Consider the following 19,963-nt stretch of genomic DNA (forward strand, 5'->3'; position numbering starts at 1 on the left):
ATACATACTAGCTAATCTAAGGGTAACATTAAGCAAAGAAACAGGGCAGGAAGACAGCACGCTGTTATAGGGTACCAAGGTAACTTACTGTTCATAAACAGGAGATATAAAGTAGGTATCAATAACCCCATGTTCACCTCGTGGGGACACCTCGAAGCTCAGGAATGGCATGCTGACGAGTTTCGTTTCTGCTCTTCAGCCGGACGAGGGCTGCAGAGCCCGGCTGGGCTGGGCTGGGCTGGGCAGCCAGGGGCGGGGCGAGGGCTCCGCGCGATGACCCCGAGGGCACCAACGGCCGTTAGGGCCGTTAGCAGAGCCGTTAGGGTCCTGAGGAGCCACGGCCCTGCCCCGTCCTCGTTGCTCCCGACGCAAACCGGCGACCATCAGGGGTAGAAGTGCGGGCACAGAAGAACGTCTTAAAGTACAAGCACCTCATGGGAGTCTTAAAAATGGCTTCTGCAAAGCACTGGAGAGCGAGTGGTAAAGAACAATCCTCTCCTGTGAGCTGGCAAACAGTATTTTCTCTCTTCTCCTAACAATTAGGTCCTTTTAGCTGGTGCCACTGTTACTGAACTAAACAGAGGCAGCACGCCTTGGTAAGGTCACTCCGCCACGCAACGGCGGGAACGCGCACCGAACACGGAAATTCAGAATACAAATCTGTTTGTGCAATACACTTTTATTTTTTTACCTTTGCAGTCATCTTGAAATAATCATCATGTAAACAATAGAATGGAATGAAATTACACTGAGTTGTATGCAAATGGCTCTAGAACACCTCAACAATTATGACAAGGCATTATAAATAACTTCTCTTAATAATATATATTTGCCATTTTCAGTACATTAAAGAGCTGCCCTTTATCTAGGATTAGCTAAGAAGTAGTTTAAATTGTAACGTCCAAGGAATATGTCTCCAAATTTGAAAGTCTTTCTAAAGTTTGCTAGCTCCATAACACCTATGTCACAGGTTACGCATAAGACTACTTGGGTCAGAAGTGTTTTCTTTATAACAGAGTTTTACTTGATCATTGCACAAAGCCCTATTATTTTCACTCCACCTTGGTATTTTGCAGAATTTCAAGTAAAGCTTCAGTTCTGTTCTTCAAGTTTTATCACCAGTATGAAACCAATTTCTATCACTTCAGGATAAGCCAAATCAGAGATGGGCACAGTAAGCAGTCTACCTTAAAGACAACATTTTATAGTAGTTCTAGCTCACAGACTCCCCAACAAAGCAGAGTTTACCTCAAACTTCTCTAACATCTTTGCTACTGTATAACCCCTCCTTATTCCAATAGCTATATATATAGTCCCATATATATGGTACTTCTAGAAAATGGAGATTGTTCTAGATTTAAGCAGCCTCAGGCACATTCTTAAAAACGTTAATGTCTGCAAGGCACCTCCCACACCCTTGACAATCAGTTTGTGGATCGGTTTTTAGACACACAACCAACAAGAGCTTGCTAACGCCTAATTAACTCATTTCAAAAAAACTGTAAGTTACCAAATATATCAAAGATATACCTGCAACTTTTTTAAATAATGGGAGATTAACTGCAAATAGCACATAATCAAGTCAAATCATTTTCTTTTAACTAGGATGTGTAATGCATAAATATATGAAAAATAAAATTCACAGTTTTAAAACTAGAATTCAAGTTTGGCTAATAATTAACTTTTATAATTATGTTAATTTCTAAATACAAGAGAACAGAGGCAGTATAATCAACCACAAGTACAGGTAAAATAGTATCACTCAAAGTTTATGAAAGAAGAAGTAAGCTTGATAGAAAATTCCTTTTGTAACCAATAAATACAGCCACCTGAGTGCATTTCCACAGGCTTCTCACTTAGGGGGAATCCAAATCAACTGCTAAGAGACATTTAGTAGCATTTTGAATGTTAGCAGCAGCGGTGTAGCTGTGGGCTTTGCCTGTTCTGACTTTGTGAATTGCTAGAGAATGAAGCAGAACTCAGTGTGTGGTGCTTTAATTTTCCTTTGCATCTAAACTGGCCTCTTCGCAATCTCACAATTCAGCTCGGGGTCAAGGGACAGACATCAGCTGACACTTAACTGAGCAAACCCAATCAGCTTCACTTCATCAGGGATCTCAGAGCCATCACAGCCGGAAGCCTGCAAGTACAAACAGAAACATTTAGTATATCACGTTAAAAAGGAGGATTTGACAGCCAGGCTACAAATTTCCCCCACATTGCCTAGTAAGCAAACAGTTTAGTTGAAGGAAAACTTTTGGACTGCTTGGTGAGTTTTCTAGCAGTGTCAGCCAATTGCATCCTTCATTTTAGAAGAATCTTTTAATCAGTGTTAAAAAACTATAAAAAGAAATACTGAGAAATGAACACTGAGAAATAAAATACTCTTTGCAGCTATCCCAAAAGGTCACTTAAAGAACAAAGATCCTTTAAAGCCCCAAACTTTCCGGACTTGAGCCAAATTTGCTTTTTCATGCGACCATGCTGTTTTCACTTGTGAAGAGTGACTAACCTAACATGTACAGATTCTGGCTTTTACCACTGGGCAGACACCAAATGTCTGCAAAGACTCATAACTTCAACTCTCAAGTCTGTTGAGAATAGCAATCCACTGAATTTTTGAGATTGAAGCAGTCTGTAAAGAGTAAACAATAATACTTGCAAAGAAATGCCTTCTTTTTGACTGTACCATTTAGTATTTCAGATTGTATAGCTGAAAATTTTTACTCAAATCTGTTGCAGTACAAACTGGCACAACAGGTTCATTTGTCACAAATAATAGTAAGAATATAAAAACATCTTGCTTAGGACTGAAATGTTCCTCTAAGTCTGCTTTAACAAATGCAGCCTCTGTAGGCAAAATATTTTAATAGTTGGTTTCTTAAATACAAGATTTGTTTCTGTAGCTTGGAAGTAACTATATTTTTTAATACAGGCATTTTATGCAATTTCACTTCTGTGGTGCACAAATCAAAGTAGTAAGTTAAATGATTAGTGCGTAATGGAAAACTACTTAGGAAGGACACCTTCGGACTCTCTTTGGCATATCCCCAAGGAAACTGTTACAACAGTTGGCTCACCCTATGATATGCTCTTGATCCTTTTATGCATTTGTTGCAGTTGAAACCCTGAGTGTAAGTTCATATGTGTATATGCAATATCAGAAAAAGATCTCTCAGATACGCACACAAAATGTGCACAGTGACATTTGCTATTGCTTTTTCACAAACAAAAATAAACTTATTTGCTACTTGTAGAAGCATTACAGGAGTCTACTTCTGCTTCAAGTTCACTTTTACCACACACAGAGAACAAGTCCTCTGTTTGGAGCAGAGTAGGTCTTATTCCACCGAAGCAGCAAGTTAAACATCTGAGACCATCACCATTTGTTACTATTAAGATATTTCCATGGTTACTGGATTGGGAATTTACCAAATAAATGGAGTTTGAGTTTTGCACTTAAAATACCATGATAAAAAAGCTGTTATTATTAACATCATTCTGTACTCTACCTAGCTATCAGTCCCCCCCTCACAGCCATGCTAAGTAACATACCTAGATCAATCTAGATTTTTTAAATGCCTTCCTTATCAATAAGTATTGTCTAATATTTAATGCACCCTGGAACCTATTACCTTGTATTTTGTGCTTAGCATAACCACAACTACTTACTATATGCAAACTGCAGCATACAAGAAAAGCTCTTGGTATTGGCAATTTGCTGTTTAGGGACTGAATGCAACCTTTCATTAATTTCTTTTGCCATTTTTTTCAGACTTAAGAAAAAAATTTCTTAAAGTACAAATTATACTGCACAATATTTCTGTGTTTCCTCAACTATTAACAAGATTACTTGTGTATTAAAACATCTTCCTTCCCAAAATGTGGACACCTGAATACTGCAGGGAAGTCGTAATTCTGTGTTAGACAACTAAAGAAGGTTTAATACTACATATATTCTATAGTATGACATCATCATAAGGTCAAAGATGCACTGTTAAAAAATGTGCAAGAGGGAGATCAAACCTTAAAGACACATGCATTCAGACATGCGCTGATGCAATCTGCAAGCAGTGAGAAACTGAACAGATTTACTGCCCAGAAATAACAGTAAATAATCCTTGATTAAAGAATGCTTTTCAGTTGAATTCTCTGAATGGATACAAGATTAGCTAATGTAGACTTTGAATCCCCATGAAATATTTACCAATGAAATGTGTTTTAATCAAGTTGCATACAAGTGGTCTCAAATTCAGTGAGAGCTTGCTAAGAGGTAACGAAAACTCAGGGCAAATAGAAGAATAACAGGTTCTCCTAGGCAACGATTCATTTAGCAACTCTATTACATAATGTAGGAGCAGACAGAAATAGAATATACATTAAATTAATCCAAGGATAAGAATAAATTAGGATACTTCTCATGATTATGTATGTTCTTTTCCCAGAAAGTAGGGAACTAATGCAGGAAACCTAGGTTAGAAGTATCAGGAAGAAACTTAGGTTAAAAAGTCAGCTCAGCAAATGTTATCTAAACAAAACACTCGAGACAAGAAACTATCCAAAATACTCAAAACAATGGATTCATTCCAATAGCCAATGGAACTTACCTCAGGAAGAGATAAAGACATAGATTTAGGATTATCTGTTAATTCTGATAATGATAAAATTTAATTTAAAAACAAGAGTAACTACTTAGGGAGTTATTCAGTACAGCTATTTCTAAATAACCAGGGTCCCTACTCGTATAGCTAAACTCTAGGTTTGATGCACACATAAAATTACGTGGATGTGATATTGCGCTTTCTCCATCTAAACCTAACGCATAGAATTTAATACTATAGGCAAAAAGGCTTTACTGAATAGACTAGGATTATAACACTGCTTACTCACTAGCATCTGAAATATCTTGTGACATTGTCTGCACCCTAACATTTAAGCAATAAACCCAATCACAGAAAAACCCAAACCCAAATTTTCAAGTGAGTGTTTACAAAGTAGACAAACATTAACTGGACACTATGGGATACTGATTTTGTAACTTCTACAGAGCCCCTGGAATATCTGTGTATCTTAGTACTCTTGCTGAAGTGTCATTGACTATACCATAAAGCTAAGTAAGGTGTTTATAGACAGCAGGAATATAGATCAGCCACCAAAAAAAAAAAAAAAAGAAGGTATCAGCCTTTAAGCTATATTTAGATAGTAACTGCCACAGAAACAAAACAGTTTGTGGATTTACATGTACTTGTTCCCCCATCCTACAAGAAACGTGTAAAGCGTTGTGACTTTACTGGACCACAGAGGAAAAATGAGTCAAATTGATTTAGTCAGTTAAAAACATTCACATCTATATTTAAAAAATGACACAGGAAGAGCAATCCTGAATTAATACATGATCATCAAGTAGGTCACTTACTCTCTGAAAATGCCTCTCTACAGACCATTCATTCATATACAGCTAAGTCACTCTCAGCTAGGGGTGCTGAAAGCTAATTGGTAACAGTTTAATATTTACACAGCTAATCATTCAATAGCTTTAGGTATGTAAATTTTTCAACTTAATTTTAGCAAGAAATAAAAACAAATACAGCATGTTGATTCTGAACTACATCTTTGCAATGTAAATCCATTAAGACATTGGGGGGGGGGGGGAACTGTTCACAATGAGGACAGTATAATGCTAGAACAGCTTGCCCAGAAAAATCTCCATCCTTCAATATTCAACGCTCAGCTAGGAAAGGCCCTGGGAAACCTAATCCAACTTCAGAGCTGGCCCTGCTTTGAACACAAGGCAGAGTCAGAAACCTCCAGAAGCCCATATCAAACTGAATTATCTCATGAGTCCTTTCAAGAGCTTCTGGATAATTTAAAGATGCAACCTGCTACTACTTTGCAGTATAAATCTAAAAGGCCAGCTTCCACGGCTCTCTCCCAGAATAAACCAGTGGTATATTTGGTCCAGAGACTAAAATCAGTCCTGTGAGCACTAAAATTAATGAAGTTGTCTTTTCTACAGACTTCTGCCTTGCCACTGATAGACTTGGGTGCAGTCACAGTTCACAAATTCTGAGAACGTCTCACAGACGGTTAACACACTCCCTGTTCTGTTTCTCTGACTAATATGTAAGTTCATGTGCAAACTTTCTCTAAGAATTGTCTCTCTCTTCCCTCTCCCCAAAACCTAGAAGTTTCATTAAATTTCACATGTACTTAATTATTTTCAACAACTTTGATTGCTGGGTGATATCATGCAACAGATTAAAAAATATATTAGAGAAGCAGGGAGAGAATGGGTAACAGCATGATCATACAGATGCTTTTAGCCTCAGGGAATCAGAAGAGATACTGTTACAGACAGAAAGCTTTGTTCAAGCATTACAAGCTCAAATCTTCAAGAAGAGTGGTTTCTGTGATGTTTTTCAGCTGATGTGGAGAAGGCAAGGAACAGTTTTCCAGTTTCTGCCAGACGGTTTGCATACCATAACTGAATTATTGTAAAAAGATTTAACAGGTTTTTTTCAGTGCCTAACTTTAGTAAGAGAACATTTCTGTTTCTGAAGCTGTATTTACTGTATTACCCATTACTTAGGAGCTTTTACTTACCAACTTAAAAGTCAATGTTTTCAAGGCCTTAGGATCATCTACTATCTTCTGTAAGTTAGCAGCAACTGTAAAACAAAGTATGAAAAAAATATGAATCACAGAAAATTGCATTCAACGTGGCTTCAAGTCTCAGATTCAGGTTGGGTTATCTAATTAATTTCACACGCATACATATCCATAAAATACCACCTGAATCATGTAATTGCTCTCTAGCTGTAGTCTGAAACTCAGAGGGCAGGGGGGCTGCCATAATCCTGCCTCCTCCCTTTTGCTGGCATTGATACCTCATGAATATGTGAACTGGTTCAGAAAGATCTACCTGAAAACCAAATGACAGTAAAAATAAAACTTAGTTTTCAGCCTAGTCTATCCCCTAAACTGGCTCATTCTGTAACAATCACACAAACACAAGCGCAAGCAAAGGGGCAGAAACATGTAACTAAGGATAAGCAGAACCACGGTCATTGTGCTTTATATTGCAGTTTTGCTATAACCAGGGCCACTGTCATCACAAGTTTCTAGGAGAAGGCTGAGCTCACTGCTCCCCTCTTTATCTTCCATCTTTTCTGGCTGCATGTTTGTGCTTCTGCCTCTTTTTTGGGCTGGCAAGAGTACCAACACAGAGACTCAGTGATCATTACAGCTCACTGAACCAGCAGAAAAATCAGCAAAAATAAGAAAGTGATGCAACAGGAGCTAAAAGTTGATCTTCAAACTACTCTCTCAGTAAGTGAGACTGGATTTGTGATATAACTGTAATAAACAGTTTAACTAAATCTGCAGAGCCACAATGTCCAGAGAAGTAAGCTGTATGCTATCAACAGAAGTGACAGCAAGGGAATTATTTGCTCCTTAAAAACAGAGCAGAGAAGAAAATAATAAGCTCCTTTTCTGTGAAAGCACCTAAATCACATTTTTAATTGGTCTATTTTTTACAGCATTGCTACCATTAATCTTGACCAACAAATTTGGCTGCTTTCAGGCTTCATTGGTGTTCTAAATCTGCTCCACAGCTTTGCACAATACAAGATCCAGACCTGATTAATTCAGGCTGAATCATTAAGAGCCTCTGTTCAAAGCTGACTTACGAGCACAAGATGTCATCAACAGCATGAGATAGACTCCACACCCTGCAGAGCTGTTGAGGCGAGAGTTGTTAAAAGAAACAAACAGGTATTAAGTAGCAGAGATTTCTTAGTATACTGAACAGGTAAGTACCATAAAACAGAGAAACAAGAAGCCAGACGCTCTCCATAAATACTTTCCACAGGCTTCTTAAGGTGGAAGATACACAGCAGCAAACTGATTTGCATGTTGAATGTCCTATTGTTAGAGGCATAACTGAAGCAGACACCAAACTTGTTTCCTCCACTGGTTCTAACATCACTATGGTATAATTTTCGCTCTAGAACAGTGTGTCTGGCCCTATGTGACTCACTGCGAATAGCACAACGGAGTCTGGTCTCACATGGGGAAGTACAGTTGTTTGGCTCGGCAGTTTGGCCAGCCTCACTTCTATCACTGTTAAATGCAAACCAGAATTGTGGGGGTCTCATTTTCTCTACACCATTGAAATGGCACTGAGGATTGTTTCTACACCTGTAACAAATTTGACTGGGGACGAAAGGGTATTTGAAACTAAAAACAAGATTTAAAAAACAAGCATGAGATAAATTTTGTAGAGAAAACGTTTTGCAAAGCAAGAAATTAGCCTTCACAGTTTAATGAATTCAACTACAGCCATTACACTAAAAAGTCTTTCCCTTTCATTATGAATAGGCTCCTTTATTCTAGTCATTACAAACAGTTTGTATTTTAATCACACAATTCATTTCCACAATCAACAAATCAGTTTTGTTGCAATACTTCCTACCTGGCAAAATACATGCAAATATAGGTAACATTTTTCATTACAATAATTCGTAGAACCATATACATATGCAAAAAAAGAACACTGAGTCTCGTATCTCCTGAAGCCAAGATGAGTTGGTTCAAAATTGTATGTCTTAGATCATGTGCTCAAGAACATTTCTGGCTTATTCAAACCCCCCAAAAGCATTTCTTAAAAAAATGAAAGAACAAATTCTCCAGCTAGTGTTAGTTGGCTTCACTGAAATAGAGGCACAGTGCTACAAAACTGGACAAGTAGCTGGACGCTAAACCCAAAGATTCCAAACTTCAACTATTTTCAAATGCTATAAAAAGATGAGCTTCAAATGTACGCTCTTCTTCAAGAGCGGCAACCTTCCATCTAAGGCCAGCTGTAGGACAGCTATCGCAAGTCAGCGCTCTGCGCGGTGGTTTCGCCTGAATGTCAGAACTTCCATCTGCCCCCAGGACAAAGCTCCTGCCCTTGCGTTTGCCGCCTGTCATCAGTAAGGGCTGTCATGAACTGTCACACTGTGGAAGGCAGCACCGAGCTCTTCACAAGTAGCACCAAAATCTTAAAAACCCTAACCCCTTCTTGCTGATTCTTCACCAAGAACATAAGAAATTCAACTTGTCAAAGAAAAAATAGCAAAAGACAAGCTAGCACTTAGTGTCAGCAGTTAATTCTATTTTCTTTTTTATGTAACATTGTAACAGAAAGGAATGACTTTTTAAACAGATACAATTCTTAATGAAAGCTGCTTCTTCAAAGAACAGTGCTCATTAAAAGGCTATAGGGGACACAGTTTATTTGTTCACCTGTCTTTAGTTTTAATATGAACACAAGCCAAAAACTTTTACATATAAATTTGCTAGAGACAGCAACACTTGGAAATATGTGAAGCAACCATCAGAAATATGCTTTATTTTTGCTTCTCTGATGGGCTACAACTAGAATGGGACACATTTAATCAAACAGAGGATTAGGATTTAAGGGAATAATGCCAGGTGTTTCGAGACATTACTCTTGAAAATAAAAAAGCAGTCCTGCTAAGATTCCATAATATTAGAATACAAGTTCACATTAAAATAGGCACATCTCCAGAAGGAATCACCTATCATTTCCTAGAGAGATACCTTTTCAATTCCAATTACGTGCGTTCAGCATTGTTCACGTAAAACTAGTGTTTCACACCAGTGACTTTTGGTACTCTGTGAGGTTTCCATTTTCTGCCCTTTACAGAATGACAACAAAAATACGCTGGTCAGAATAATGTCATTAATCTTGTTCTATCAAGCCACGATGAATGCAAACCCTCCAAAAGGCACATTTTTAATGCAGTATTCAAAAATGTAAGTAATTAACATCAACTAAGAGAAGTGTGCCCACAACTACCTAGCAAAAACATATAGTCCTGTTGGTATCTTGCTCCTTTTCCTAACTCCTTGCTTTTGTTTTGCTTATCTTTATTTAGACTGCAAGGCCAACAGTTAGAGCCAACCATCCAAAGTTGGATACCTAGGTCTGTATTTAGGGAGACTATTTAAAACATAGTTGATTTTTTACTTTACCTTAGCAAGAGCCGAAAGTTCTGGGTATGGTAAATATGCAGGTGCAGAAAGACATGCCCAATGCTAAGTACCAGTTTGAAGAGTTTGATTCAACTGGTAACTGCGATCTTTTGGGGCCAGATATTACCAGCTAGGAAAAAAAGCAGTCACCGAAGAACTGCAAGTGTCCGTGGTGTCTCTAGTTTAGTTATTTCCCTTCAGAAATAAAGCTTGCAGCTCAGGCAGCAGAAACCATCCAAGCAGTTGGAAATCCATCCTGACAGCCACCATGCAGCATGCAGTGACTTCCAATTATTTCTCCAGAGGGTTTGGGATCCCATCTTAACTACAGTAAACATGTCCTTAGAATTACAAAAATGCAACATACTCTAAAGTGGAACACTCAAACCTACTTTGAATGTAATTAAATTAAGCCATCTGCTACATTTGATATAACTGACCTACCACTCTTACATATATACTTCTAAAAATTTAGGACCAGTACTAAAGCATACATAATTTGGACAGTTAAGTATGCAAAGGCTCCTGATCAACACCGAGAAGTTCATTTTAGAGATCTGCTTGGAACCTAGTAAACCATGTTCTTATATATGGGCTTTTGTGACATGCTTACCCACAGTGGCTGCTACTGCTCATCCCATTCAGACTTACTGATTGCATTAGGCAAGAAGGAGAAAAAAATTACTTGCCAGTGGCACTTTGGTTAGTTAGTCTTTCCTGATGAACATCTCCCCCAGCTACTGAATTCAGGCCCTTTTCATTGAGGAAAAGTATTTACTAGGCTGAGACTCTCTAGCCCTCCTAGTATAGCTACACACAAAGTTTTAACTTTTTGTATATACGAAAAATGACGCTAATGTTTCTAAATGCAAATAATCTGAACCACATCTGCACACACTGCCAAAAACCGAAAGAAGAAGGGAGGAAAATAACCAGCCCTCTTTCACGACCTTTCCCTTCCCCAATCTCCCAACAATTTTTTGTATTGCAAGTCAGTAAACAAAGTCAATTTAATGCAGTTAATGCTTCCCTTAATCAAGTGAAAAGGGGCTTTGCCTTAGGAGTTTCCAGAGAGAACAGAGGCACTGAGGAGGTAGGGATCATTCTCTCCACTGATACTTCAGCTACTTGGAAAAACGGGGAATGCTGTAAAACATGCCTATGCATTCTACTCAGCCTGATGTGTAAGGTAAGCATACTACAGTTCCTATTCACAGAGCTGTTTTCTTTGTACTCTGAAGTCAGGCCTTGGATAACCTGTACCTTTGAAATTCATAGTAGATCAGTTTGTCTGCAAGCAGCACTAACTGACAATTTGAAAATCCTGTTGATAATTCATTGTCTCCTCAGGACTTGGAGATACTAGACTCAACTTTACTTTGCAAAGTGTGTTCTCAAGATGTTACAGCCATGCTACTGTAGAAGTCAGAGAAAAAACATGAACAAGAAGGTAACTGGAGGAAAAAAAGCAAGTGGTGAGGAAAAACCTTTGCCAGCAATAACCTCAAGGAAATGAGTGTACTTCAAATCATGTCTTGGGGGAAAGACCCTCTTCAAACTTAAGCAGCAGTTTAACCCAACAGACTTTTTGTTGTTTGCAACAATAAATGAGGTGCTGTTTAGCTTTCTTCAGAAGGTTTCTGAAGGGCATATAATCAACCTATGCACTACAAATCGTACTGATTCTTCTGCAGGTTTTGCTCAGTGACAAATGGTGGTGCCACTCTGTCAAAGTAAGTGTCTGCACCTGCAGAACATGCAATAGGACAAAAGCTCAAAACTAACATATAAATATACACAACACAGGCTGCTAATTGCAAATGTAATAAGAAAAACAAAAGAACATAGCTTGAGTCATCTAGAATGCTTATTTATTTACTTAGAATATACTATTAAATCAATCTTTGCCCTCTGACAATTTTGGCTGACCACATCAGTTACAATTTTTAAATAAGCAATTAATATAAGTTAAGGTAGCAGAACAAAAAGGGCCAGCTTCAAGATCACAAAAATGTAACCGAGTAACTGTACTTTGGTCAGTCTATGAAATAGATGTTTTGTTCTTCTAGTATGACGAGACTCTGCCTTGTTATTTAAAATTCTTAACGCAGCATGAAATCTAACCCTAATGGCTTCTGAATAGGGAAAACTTCTGGAAAAGTTAAAATTAATGAGACAGTAAATAAAGCTATATGAAGTACCGCAGAACTATTTCCACTACAATGCCAACCCAGCCGACTGAGCCAGAGCCATCTGGCGTAAACACAGACACAAGCAGAATCTGAAGTTTGAGATGATATTTCTGTGGCCCTCTCCAAAGAATAATGATTCCTGTGCTTTTCCATTTTCAAAAGAATGGATGGAGAACTTCTGACGATATGCTTAGGTTCAGCAGTTTGGAAAGCTATTCTATTTTGTAGCCCTGAAATTCAGATAGACGGAAAGGGGAAAACACTATTCCGGCACAAAATTTCTATCACAAAAAAAACCAGGAAAAATGATACCCTCTCAGAGAATCAAAAATATTTTTAGTAAGTGAGCAGTAAGATCACATTATGCAGTCCAAAACCTAGTCTGTAAGAAATAACCACCTTCAACAGCTCCCTGCTTCATCCAATTGCATTTATATTAGGCAGAGCAAACTCAAGGCAGCACAGATCTTTTGGCTTCCCTACTGATTGTTTCAAATATTACTTCTTCCCCTCTCTAGGCACTTATTTTGCCATTTACATCTGATAGGTGGATTTCTACATAATTAACTGCCTTGGGAATCTGCTGATTTCAGAATTAATGCTGTTTCCTCCTTACGGGTCTCAGGGAAGCAGGACGCCTGAGTGAGAGAGAAGACTTTTCCATGGAATTATGACTCCTGAAAATTCAACTGCTGGCACAACTTTCCTCCAAAGGGCTGAATTCATTAGGCACACTCTTGAGGCAATTTCATATATTGCAAGAGGTTCATTGCATATATACATTCATTTGTATTTCACACTGCACAGTGATTTTCATGCATTTGCAAGATCATAACAAGCTCAAAACTAAGTTTTAAAATCTGGATAGCATTGGATTATACTTTATTATGCAAACAATCATAGCAATCAAACTTTACAAATTTTGGTAGCAATTCCTCCAGATCTCTAACTTTCTTACTATTCTTATTATCTAATACTATCTAGTAACTCCCAAACTGTCTGTATAAAATATTAAAAGGCATTTCAAAGAGAGGTCAAAAAGCTCTTATAAATGCACAGAGCAACTTCATTAGTTCATCCATTCAGGATGCTAGTCAGAAAATCCCTTTTGTTTATGCTGCTTGAGAATTGTAGCAAGGGAATTATTAAAGCATTTTGAGATCTGTGACAACGCACTAAGAAGTGAGCATTGCTAGAGCACTGCAAGGAGCTAGACATGGTTCTTATAAGAAAGAAATAAAAGAAAACAGTTCGACTGCAAGCCTGGCTTCTCTTCTGAGGAAGCTATTGGATACTGATAAGGGAGAAACATTAAAAACACTTAGAAATGTATTATTTATGAAGAGGCCATCACTAGGAAGTTATCAAAGAAAGATTAAGGCTCACAAATTTGTCTGAGTTCTCAAAGTACACTGCTGAATCGGTAGATATAGATAAAGACAGTGGAAATGATTTATCTCCATTTCAACATTTGATACTTTAATATCCAACAGCTTGATTTGCAGCCTGACAATCAGAAGGCAGCTTAAAGAGAACAGCACTCTCAGCTACAGAGCAACAGAGGGCTGAGGAAGCTCCGGCTTGAAAGGACCAGTGGGAGGCTGAAAAGGTCACCTACAGCATTCTTGTAAACGGGACTAAGATTTCACAGTGCTAGGCAATTCGCACAGCTTAAAGTGATTATTTGATGAGTAGTGCCCTGCAGTTCAAATGGGTTCTGAGGCCCCATATTCTAGATTCTAAACCCCGAAATGCATGTTCCTTCAAGTGTGTGTAAAGTACGAGGCACAAAGTAGAATTGTACCAAATAACACCGTCCCCACCCTCCATAAGAACGGCCCAACATACAACAGCAGTAAAGAAAGGACATAAGCAAGATTTCAAATTATATGCACAGAGTATACATTGGTGTAGGTTGTTCTAGCCCAAATGAAGGGAGAGGAGCAAAAGAGAGACCCCAAAGCCTGAGCAACCACCCAGCTATGCTGTGTTATTCAGGACATATATCCCTGACTGAGCTCTATGAACAAAACGGAGAGAACGGAACTTCTCCTCGGCTTGCTGGAGTACTTTTAAGATTTATTCACATGGTTTTACAAACATTTTCCCAAGACTCTATGAAAGCAAATGTGGTGAAGAACAGTTATAGCACTGAGCAGTGGGTTTATATGCAAATCAGCATAAATGCATTACATTTTATACCAAACTCCTAACCACAACTGGCTAGGCAGCTTCCAAAAAGAGAAAAACATCCTGAAAAGTTTACAACCCATCCTGCCTCATCTCCCAGGATAAAGTAATTGCAGGTCCCCAACAAATGAAACTCACCACCAGGAACTGGTATTCCCTTGCAACTCTTGACAATAGCATACCACCCCAAGCAAGAGGTAAGAGACTCAGAGAGAGTATCATGAAATCCTTAACAGAATATGAAGCAAAGGGTCGTCTTTGTTCATCTCCCCCTCCTCTTTTTATTCCCTTCTGCAAGGACCTACAGTACATAAGAGTGCAACATATGAAAGAGAAAAGACTGTTTGGAAACTTGCACAAAATCAGAAGTTTGAGTGCCCAGGTTACCCAGCGAAGCGTACCTGCCACAATGCACAAACCTGTCACTCCACTGGCAGCACAGCGACAGCCCAGACAAAAGTATATCGCTTTTATTCCTGAGCTATCTCAGGCAAACCTACATCACAGCCCACCGCACAGAGGAAACAACCTCAGAGTTTCAGTTCTAAAAAGCAGAAGCCATCATCATGCTTTCTTACATGGACAGCTGAGCCCATGGCTAAGCAACATAAGATGATGACTTCTGCCTTCAACGGTCTCAGACAGTAGTGCTTATTTGCTGTTTAGGATGAAAAGAACATACAGAAAGGTTAAAAAAAAGCCCCAATGAAAAATGAAAACCCAGCTCTAGTACTTTATCGCAAAAGTAACATTCTGCTTCCCAGTTAACATATTGGAGATCAGAATAAAAATGATCTGGTTACTGCTTGTCATAAATCTGTTAAAAAAAGTGACAGCTTTGTTACTCCTGTATTTTCCAGAAAGTATTAGCTGCTTGGTATTGACAGAAGCCAAGGACCAGAAGCTGACACAGTGTACATCTGAACATACTCATCACTGGGGACTCCAAGGCTAAATCTGAATTTGGTCTCATTTAGAGACCCTGCCAAAAAATGCTAAGAAATGGCAAGATACAAATTAATTTGTGCCAGTGTTATGTAGTAAAAAGCAACTTGCACAGCAGGGTTTGGATTGCTTACTCAGTTCTGACAAAAAGAAAGCCCTGAAATATTTATCCTTGCTCAAGCTGCAAAAAACTAGAGTTTATGGAATAATAGTGAATCTCAAAGTTCTTCACAGTATCTATTAATATGGGGTATTAATATGTACCCCAAGGGTCACAGGCAAAAACTGGAAAACTGAAGACTGAATTACAGGAATATGCAAAATTTAATTTTTCTTTAGGTAGCTTATGGGAAAATTCCCACTCAATGGAAAGTGTATTTTGTGAAGCAGGAGTACTGTATCAAAATGAAAGATTAAACTTTTAGTGCAGAAATGGTAACTACTGCTATTGCAATAGCACATTATTAGCATCAGCCCCCCAAATCTTCAATTATTTAGTGTGCATACCTGATCCCAAGGTGATGTATTGCATTCTTCCTTCTCTGAGCAAAAAATACGGACAGGAATTGTGACAACTGTTTTTATTGATTAAATTAAAATATTAATGTAACTGGCAAATAGTACCTTTCCCCAGAAACTTATGAAAAAAGAGAAGGTTGAAATTCTAGATTGATTCCTCCCCTCCCTCCCTCCCAGTGTGTGTAAAAAACCCATTGAGGCAAACCACCACAAATTTAAAAGAAAGTGTTAGTAAGTTGAACATATTTGGCTACTGAAGTGCTTCTGTATTTCAGACATTGATTCTGTATGTATTTGATGGGGTAGAAGATATCTGCTGGGAGTTTAAACAAGGAAGAATTCAGGGAGGTGAAGAAGGAGTATATACAGACTTCAGAATTTCTCCTTCACTTTGAAAAAAGCATTTTGGTGATACTGAGCATCCTAAACCTTAAAGCGTAATCTCAAATGAGCATTTAAAATAAAAATTTAGACCTGCTGTCCAACACTGCTAATAGGAATATTTAACAAGCCTGAGATATTACAGTAAATTGTGCACATAAATTATCTGTATGAAAGAATGAGTCAGAGTACAAGGCTGAAAAAAACATTTGCCAGTGACTGAATAGAGAAAGCAAGTGCTAGCTTTCAGACAAAGGTTTTGACACCTAATCCCTTCAATTTAATAATCATCAAGATACTGAAGACAGCTCCACAAATACTTTCATCATGCTGGATTAGAGTTGAAATGCAGGACCATGCAGAAATATAGCCAGGGCACATTCTGCTATGCATATTATCACTTGGGTAATCTCATCTCCCCATCAGATGTTCACAACTCCTCCTGTCCTGAATTCTGCTATGAATTATATATATTGTTCCGACAAAACTATTAAGAAGATGAAATACCAGTCAGGCTACTTCAATACTTTATATTTCAAAGAGGAAAAAGATATTCAGAAAAGACTCCCTGATGTGCAGGAGTTAGGTTCTAAACAGACTATGGCTAGTTTGAAGTACATGGAGGATAGATAACCCCTTATTTTAACTAACTAACCAACCACTGGCAAGAAGTGAATGCCAAGGGAACAAGTAAGAGTAACTAAATTACTATTGAAAAAGAAGCATCATTTACTTTGCTGTCTGAATCAAACACATAGCTTCCAATTTTTGTACTACAAAGAAAGACCTCAAACCTATAACTTAGACCTATGAGGGGAGGGAACACACCTCAGGCACAAGTTTATAATCTACCATAGCAGGCAAAAACCAAACTAATCCCACAGATAAACAGATGGATTTATTTCTCATTTACACAGATAACTAGAAACTGGTCCACTGCATGCTGAAATAATGTAACATTACTCAAAAGCAACTGCCAGTTGCATTTTTTTTCTTAGACTAATTAAAGATTATGATTTACCTGATAATGGCTGTAAGATAAGCACATTTACTGTGATACATAAATACATATATATGGTGTACAGATTAATTTGTTTACTTTTAGAACTTCTTATGTCATGTATTTATAGTTCTGCCACAACAGCCCTAACAGGAGCAGTGATTATTCACTAAACACAGTATTCTTTTTTCACCTTGTACCTCTAGTTTCCATCATGCTGAAAATTCACTAAGGTGGAAACCTGCATGAAACAGGCCTGTTTCACACATTATACTTTCTCAAGTGTACATTTTACGTACTGCACATAAAGCTAAAATAGGCAGATTTTTTTTCCTTCTTTGAAGGAGCAATTAGATGCAAAGCTTGATTACCTAAGGGTGTATCTCAAACGCCCAGAACTCCCTACAGCCTAGTCGTTATGAGTCACCCTTCGGTGTGTTAGCTCTAAATGAGCCAGATGCATTGAAATATTTAAGCCCTTAGTTAGCCCTTGGGGATTTTATAGATACTCTCCTATCTGTAATTCATGTGCATCTCTTGCTAAAGAGATGTGGAGTTATATGCTCACATTGAAGGCACAAGAGTTACTACAAAATGCCTTAAAATACAGTAAGGTTTTGGTTAGAAGTGTAAGTTTCTTCTCTGGGTAATACATTAAAACCTAAACACTGAACATTTAATCATTTAGACATTTGGTTATTAGAAAGTTGATGGGTACATCTAGCTTTAGAATGTTACAAAACATGATAGATACACTATTAACTAAAAATTCAGTTACTTAGTTCAATTTGAACAACAGCCACAAGAAAAAAAGCCAAAACTTCTGGCAAATTCCCTCAAAGATTACTAAAATCAGCATATCTCAAAGCATTACTGATACTAAATGACAAACCTATGCTGCTTTAGGCTTTCAAACAGTGATGCTATCCAGGTCATGTACCCTTAGCAATATTACTGCTCTTCATTAGGCCACAAATTAATGCAATGTATTTTCTACTGATGCAGCACAATCACATTTTCTGATTATAGTAAGGTGATAAACAGGAATTAGTTGAACAAAAAGCATCACAGCTGAGAAGAAGATCAATCAAACAAAACAGCAAAGGCACAGCAAAAACAAGGGAAGCAAAAGGATATTCACTGAGTAACTGGTATTTTCTATGATTTGGATTATCAGTGTCATTATGAGTTAAGATGCTGTTACAGAGAGACAGCACACTATCAAACTGGGCTTCTGTTTTTCATCTTTTGATTGAAGTATGAAAGTGTAATGACCAAGATCAGCTACAAATGAATGCACACAAGATGCTGAAAGAAAATTCTAACTTTTGATATCCTTCGAAGACCTGCAGATTTATGACATGTGAGTGACCAGGATGGCTCAAGTACTACACGAGGTTTCCGTGCCAAAGGAGAAAGTGGAGCTAACGAGCAATCTTTCCTCCAACTAAAAATAAAATGGGAGATGGGCAGAATAGGCCCCCAAGCCTACCTGGACAAGAAAAAAATCAAACAAATTACCTTACTAGACATAAATGTGAAACTTGTCACATCACAGACAGTGGAGCTTATGAGAAGAGTCTGCAGATTTTGACTGCTACCTCAGAGGGATTAAATCAGGGGAGAAAATGGTATGACAGGACTCTGGGCTCCTGAGCAGCTGAAATTCACTCCCACTAGTGTACACGCTCCTCATCTTCTGTTTGAGCAGATTCTGGAGGTTTCCTAGGAAGTCTCCTAAAACTCAGCAGGAAAAGGAAAACCAGAGAATATTTCCCTCTTCCAAGACCATGAAGCAGTCTTGAATACTGCTTTTGATTCTGGCTTTTGTACTACTGGACAGATGCTGCAAAACTGTAGAGGGTTACTGAATAAATGACATTACATGCACATAATCTCAACCAGTTGAGTGGCCACAGGGCAGAGAGTAGCCACAATTTAGTGGACAAGCCACAGCTGAGGCCGTAAATCTTCTGGCGCAGACCAGGCATGTCCTGCATGTCCTCAGCTACTGATGTCCTTGCTGACATAAACAGTATATGAGGAATGTATAATCAAGTAGCTGAAAATGTAGCACCAAGTTACTAAGCAGCAGGGGTAGTAGAGATTTTCTCCATATTATACAGTCATAGTAAAAGAGTAACTTCAGCATCAGCAGGCAGGATACTACAAGTCTGAGTCAGACGTTTCCGCTTCAAATGTTTAGATACTATGATTAATTGGGAGCCACACATGTTATTTATTGTTTAACATCCCTTGAAATAATGTCTTTCTGGATTGGAGCTGATAGATGTTCTCTGCATTCATGGCCAAATGATCTATCCACAGCCATGATTTTTCTATTCTAGATGCCAGTCTGTAAAGCCTGTCTATTTACCAGAGCAACTGCACCAAATAAAAAAGGCCACCAAATAAAAATAAAAACTCAGTCAAATTAATATGAAGATTGCATCTACTGTATTCACACTTTTAAGAAAATATACAAGATGCTGATAAAAAAAAGCATTCAGCTTAACTTTCCTTATTTTTTTTATAATACCATGATAAAAAGGTAAACAGGAAAGAACAGGAAGGCCCATCATCATAGTACTAAAAATCAAAGTCTTTGATGCAATTCAAAACAGGAATTAGACAAGGAAATAAACTTCTATTATTCATTATCTAGACAGTATCTCTAACCAAACCTGCTAGG

At 38.0% G+C, this 19,963-nt stretch overlaps 1 protein-coding gene across 2 annotated transcripts in view; it reads right to left on the reverse strand.

The window, feature by feature from the left end:
- Positions 1–661: 661 nt before the first annotated feature.
- Positions 662–19,963, reverse strand: part of STK39 (serine/threonine kinase 39) — a 105,595-nt gene continuing 86,293 nt past the window's right edge. For both annotated transcript variants that reach the window (XM_026094063.2, XM_026094069.2), the window contains exons 16-17: positions 6,604–6,668; positions 662–2,140 (exon numbers count right to left, since the gene is read on the reverse strand). In XM_026094063.2, the coding sequence (XP_025949848.1) occupies positions 2,066–2,140; positions 6,604–6,668 (140 nt within the window). In that variant the 3' untranslated portion in view covers positions 662–2,065. The remainder of the gene's footprint in view (positions 2,141–6,603; positions 6,669–19,963) is intronic.

The sequence above is a fragment of the Dromaius novaehollandiae genome, chromosome 7, assembly GCF_036370855.1.
Source record: "Dromaius novaehollandiae isolate bDroNov1 chromosome 7, bDroNov1.hap1, whole genome shotgun sequence".
Taxonomy (NCBI): Eukaryota; Metazoa; Chordata; class Aves; order Casuariiformes; family Dromaiidae; genus Dromaius; species Dromaius novaehollandiae.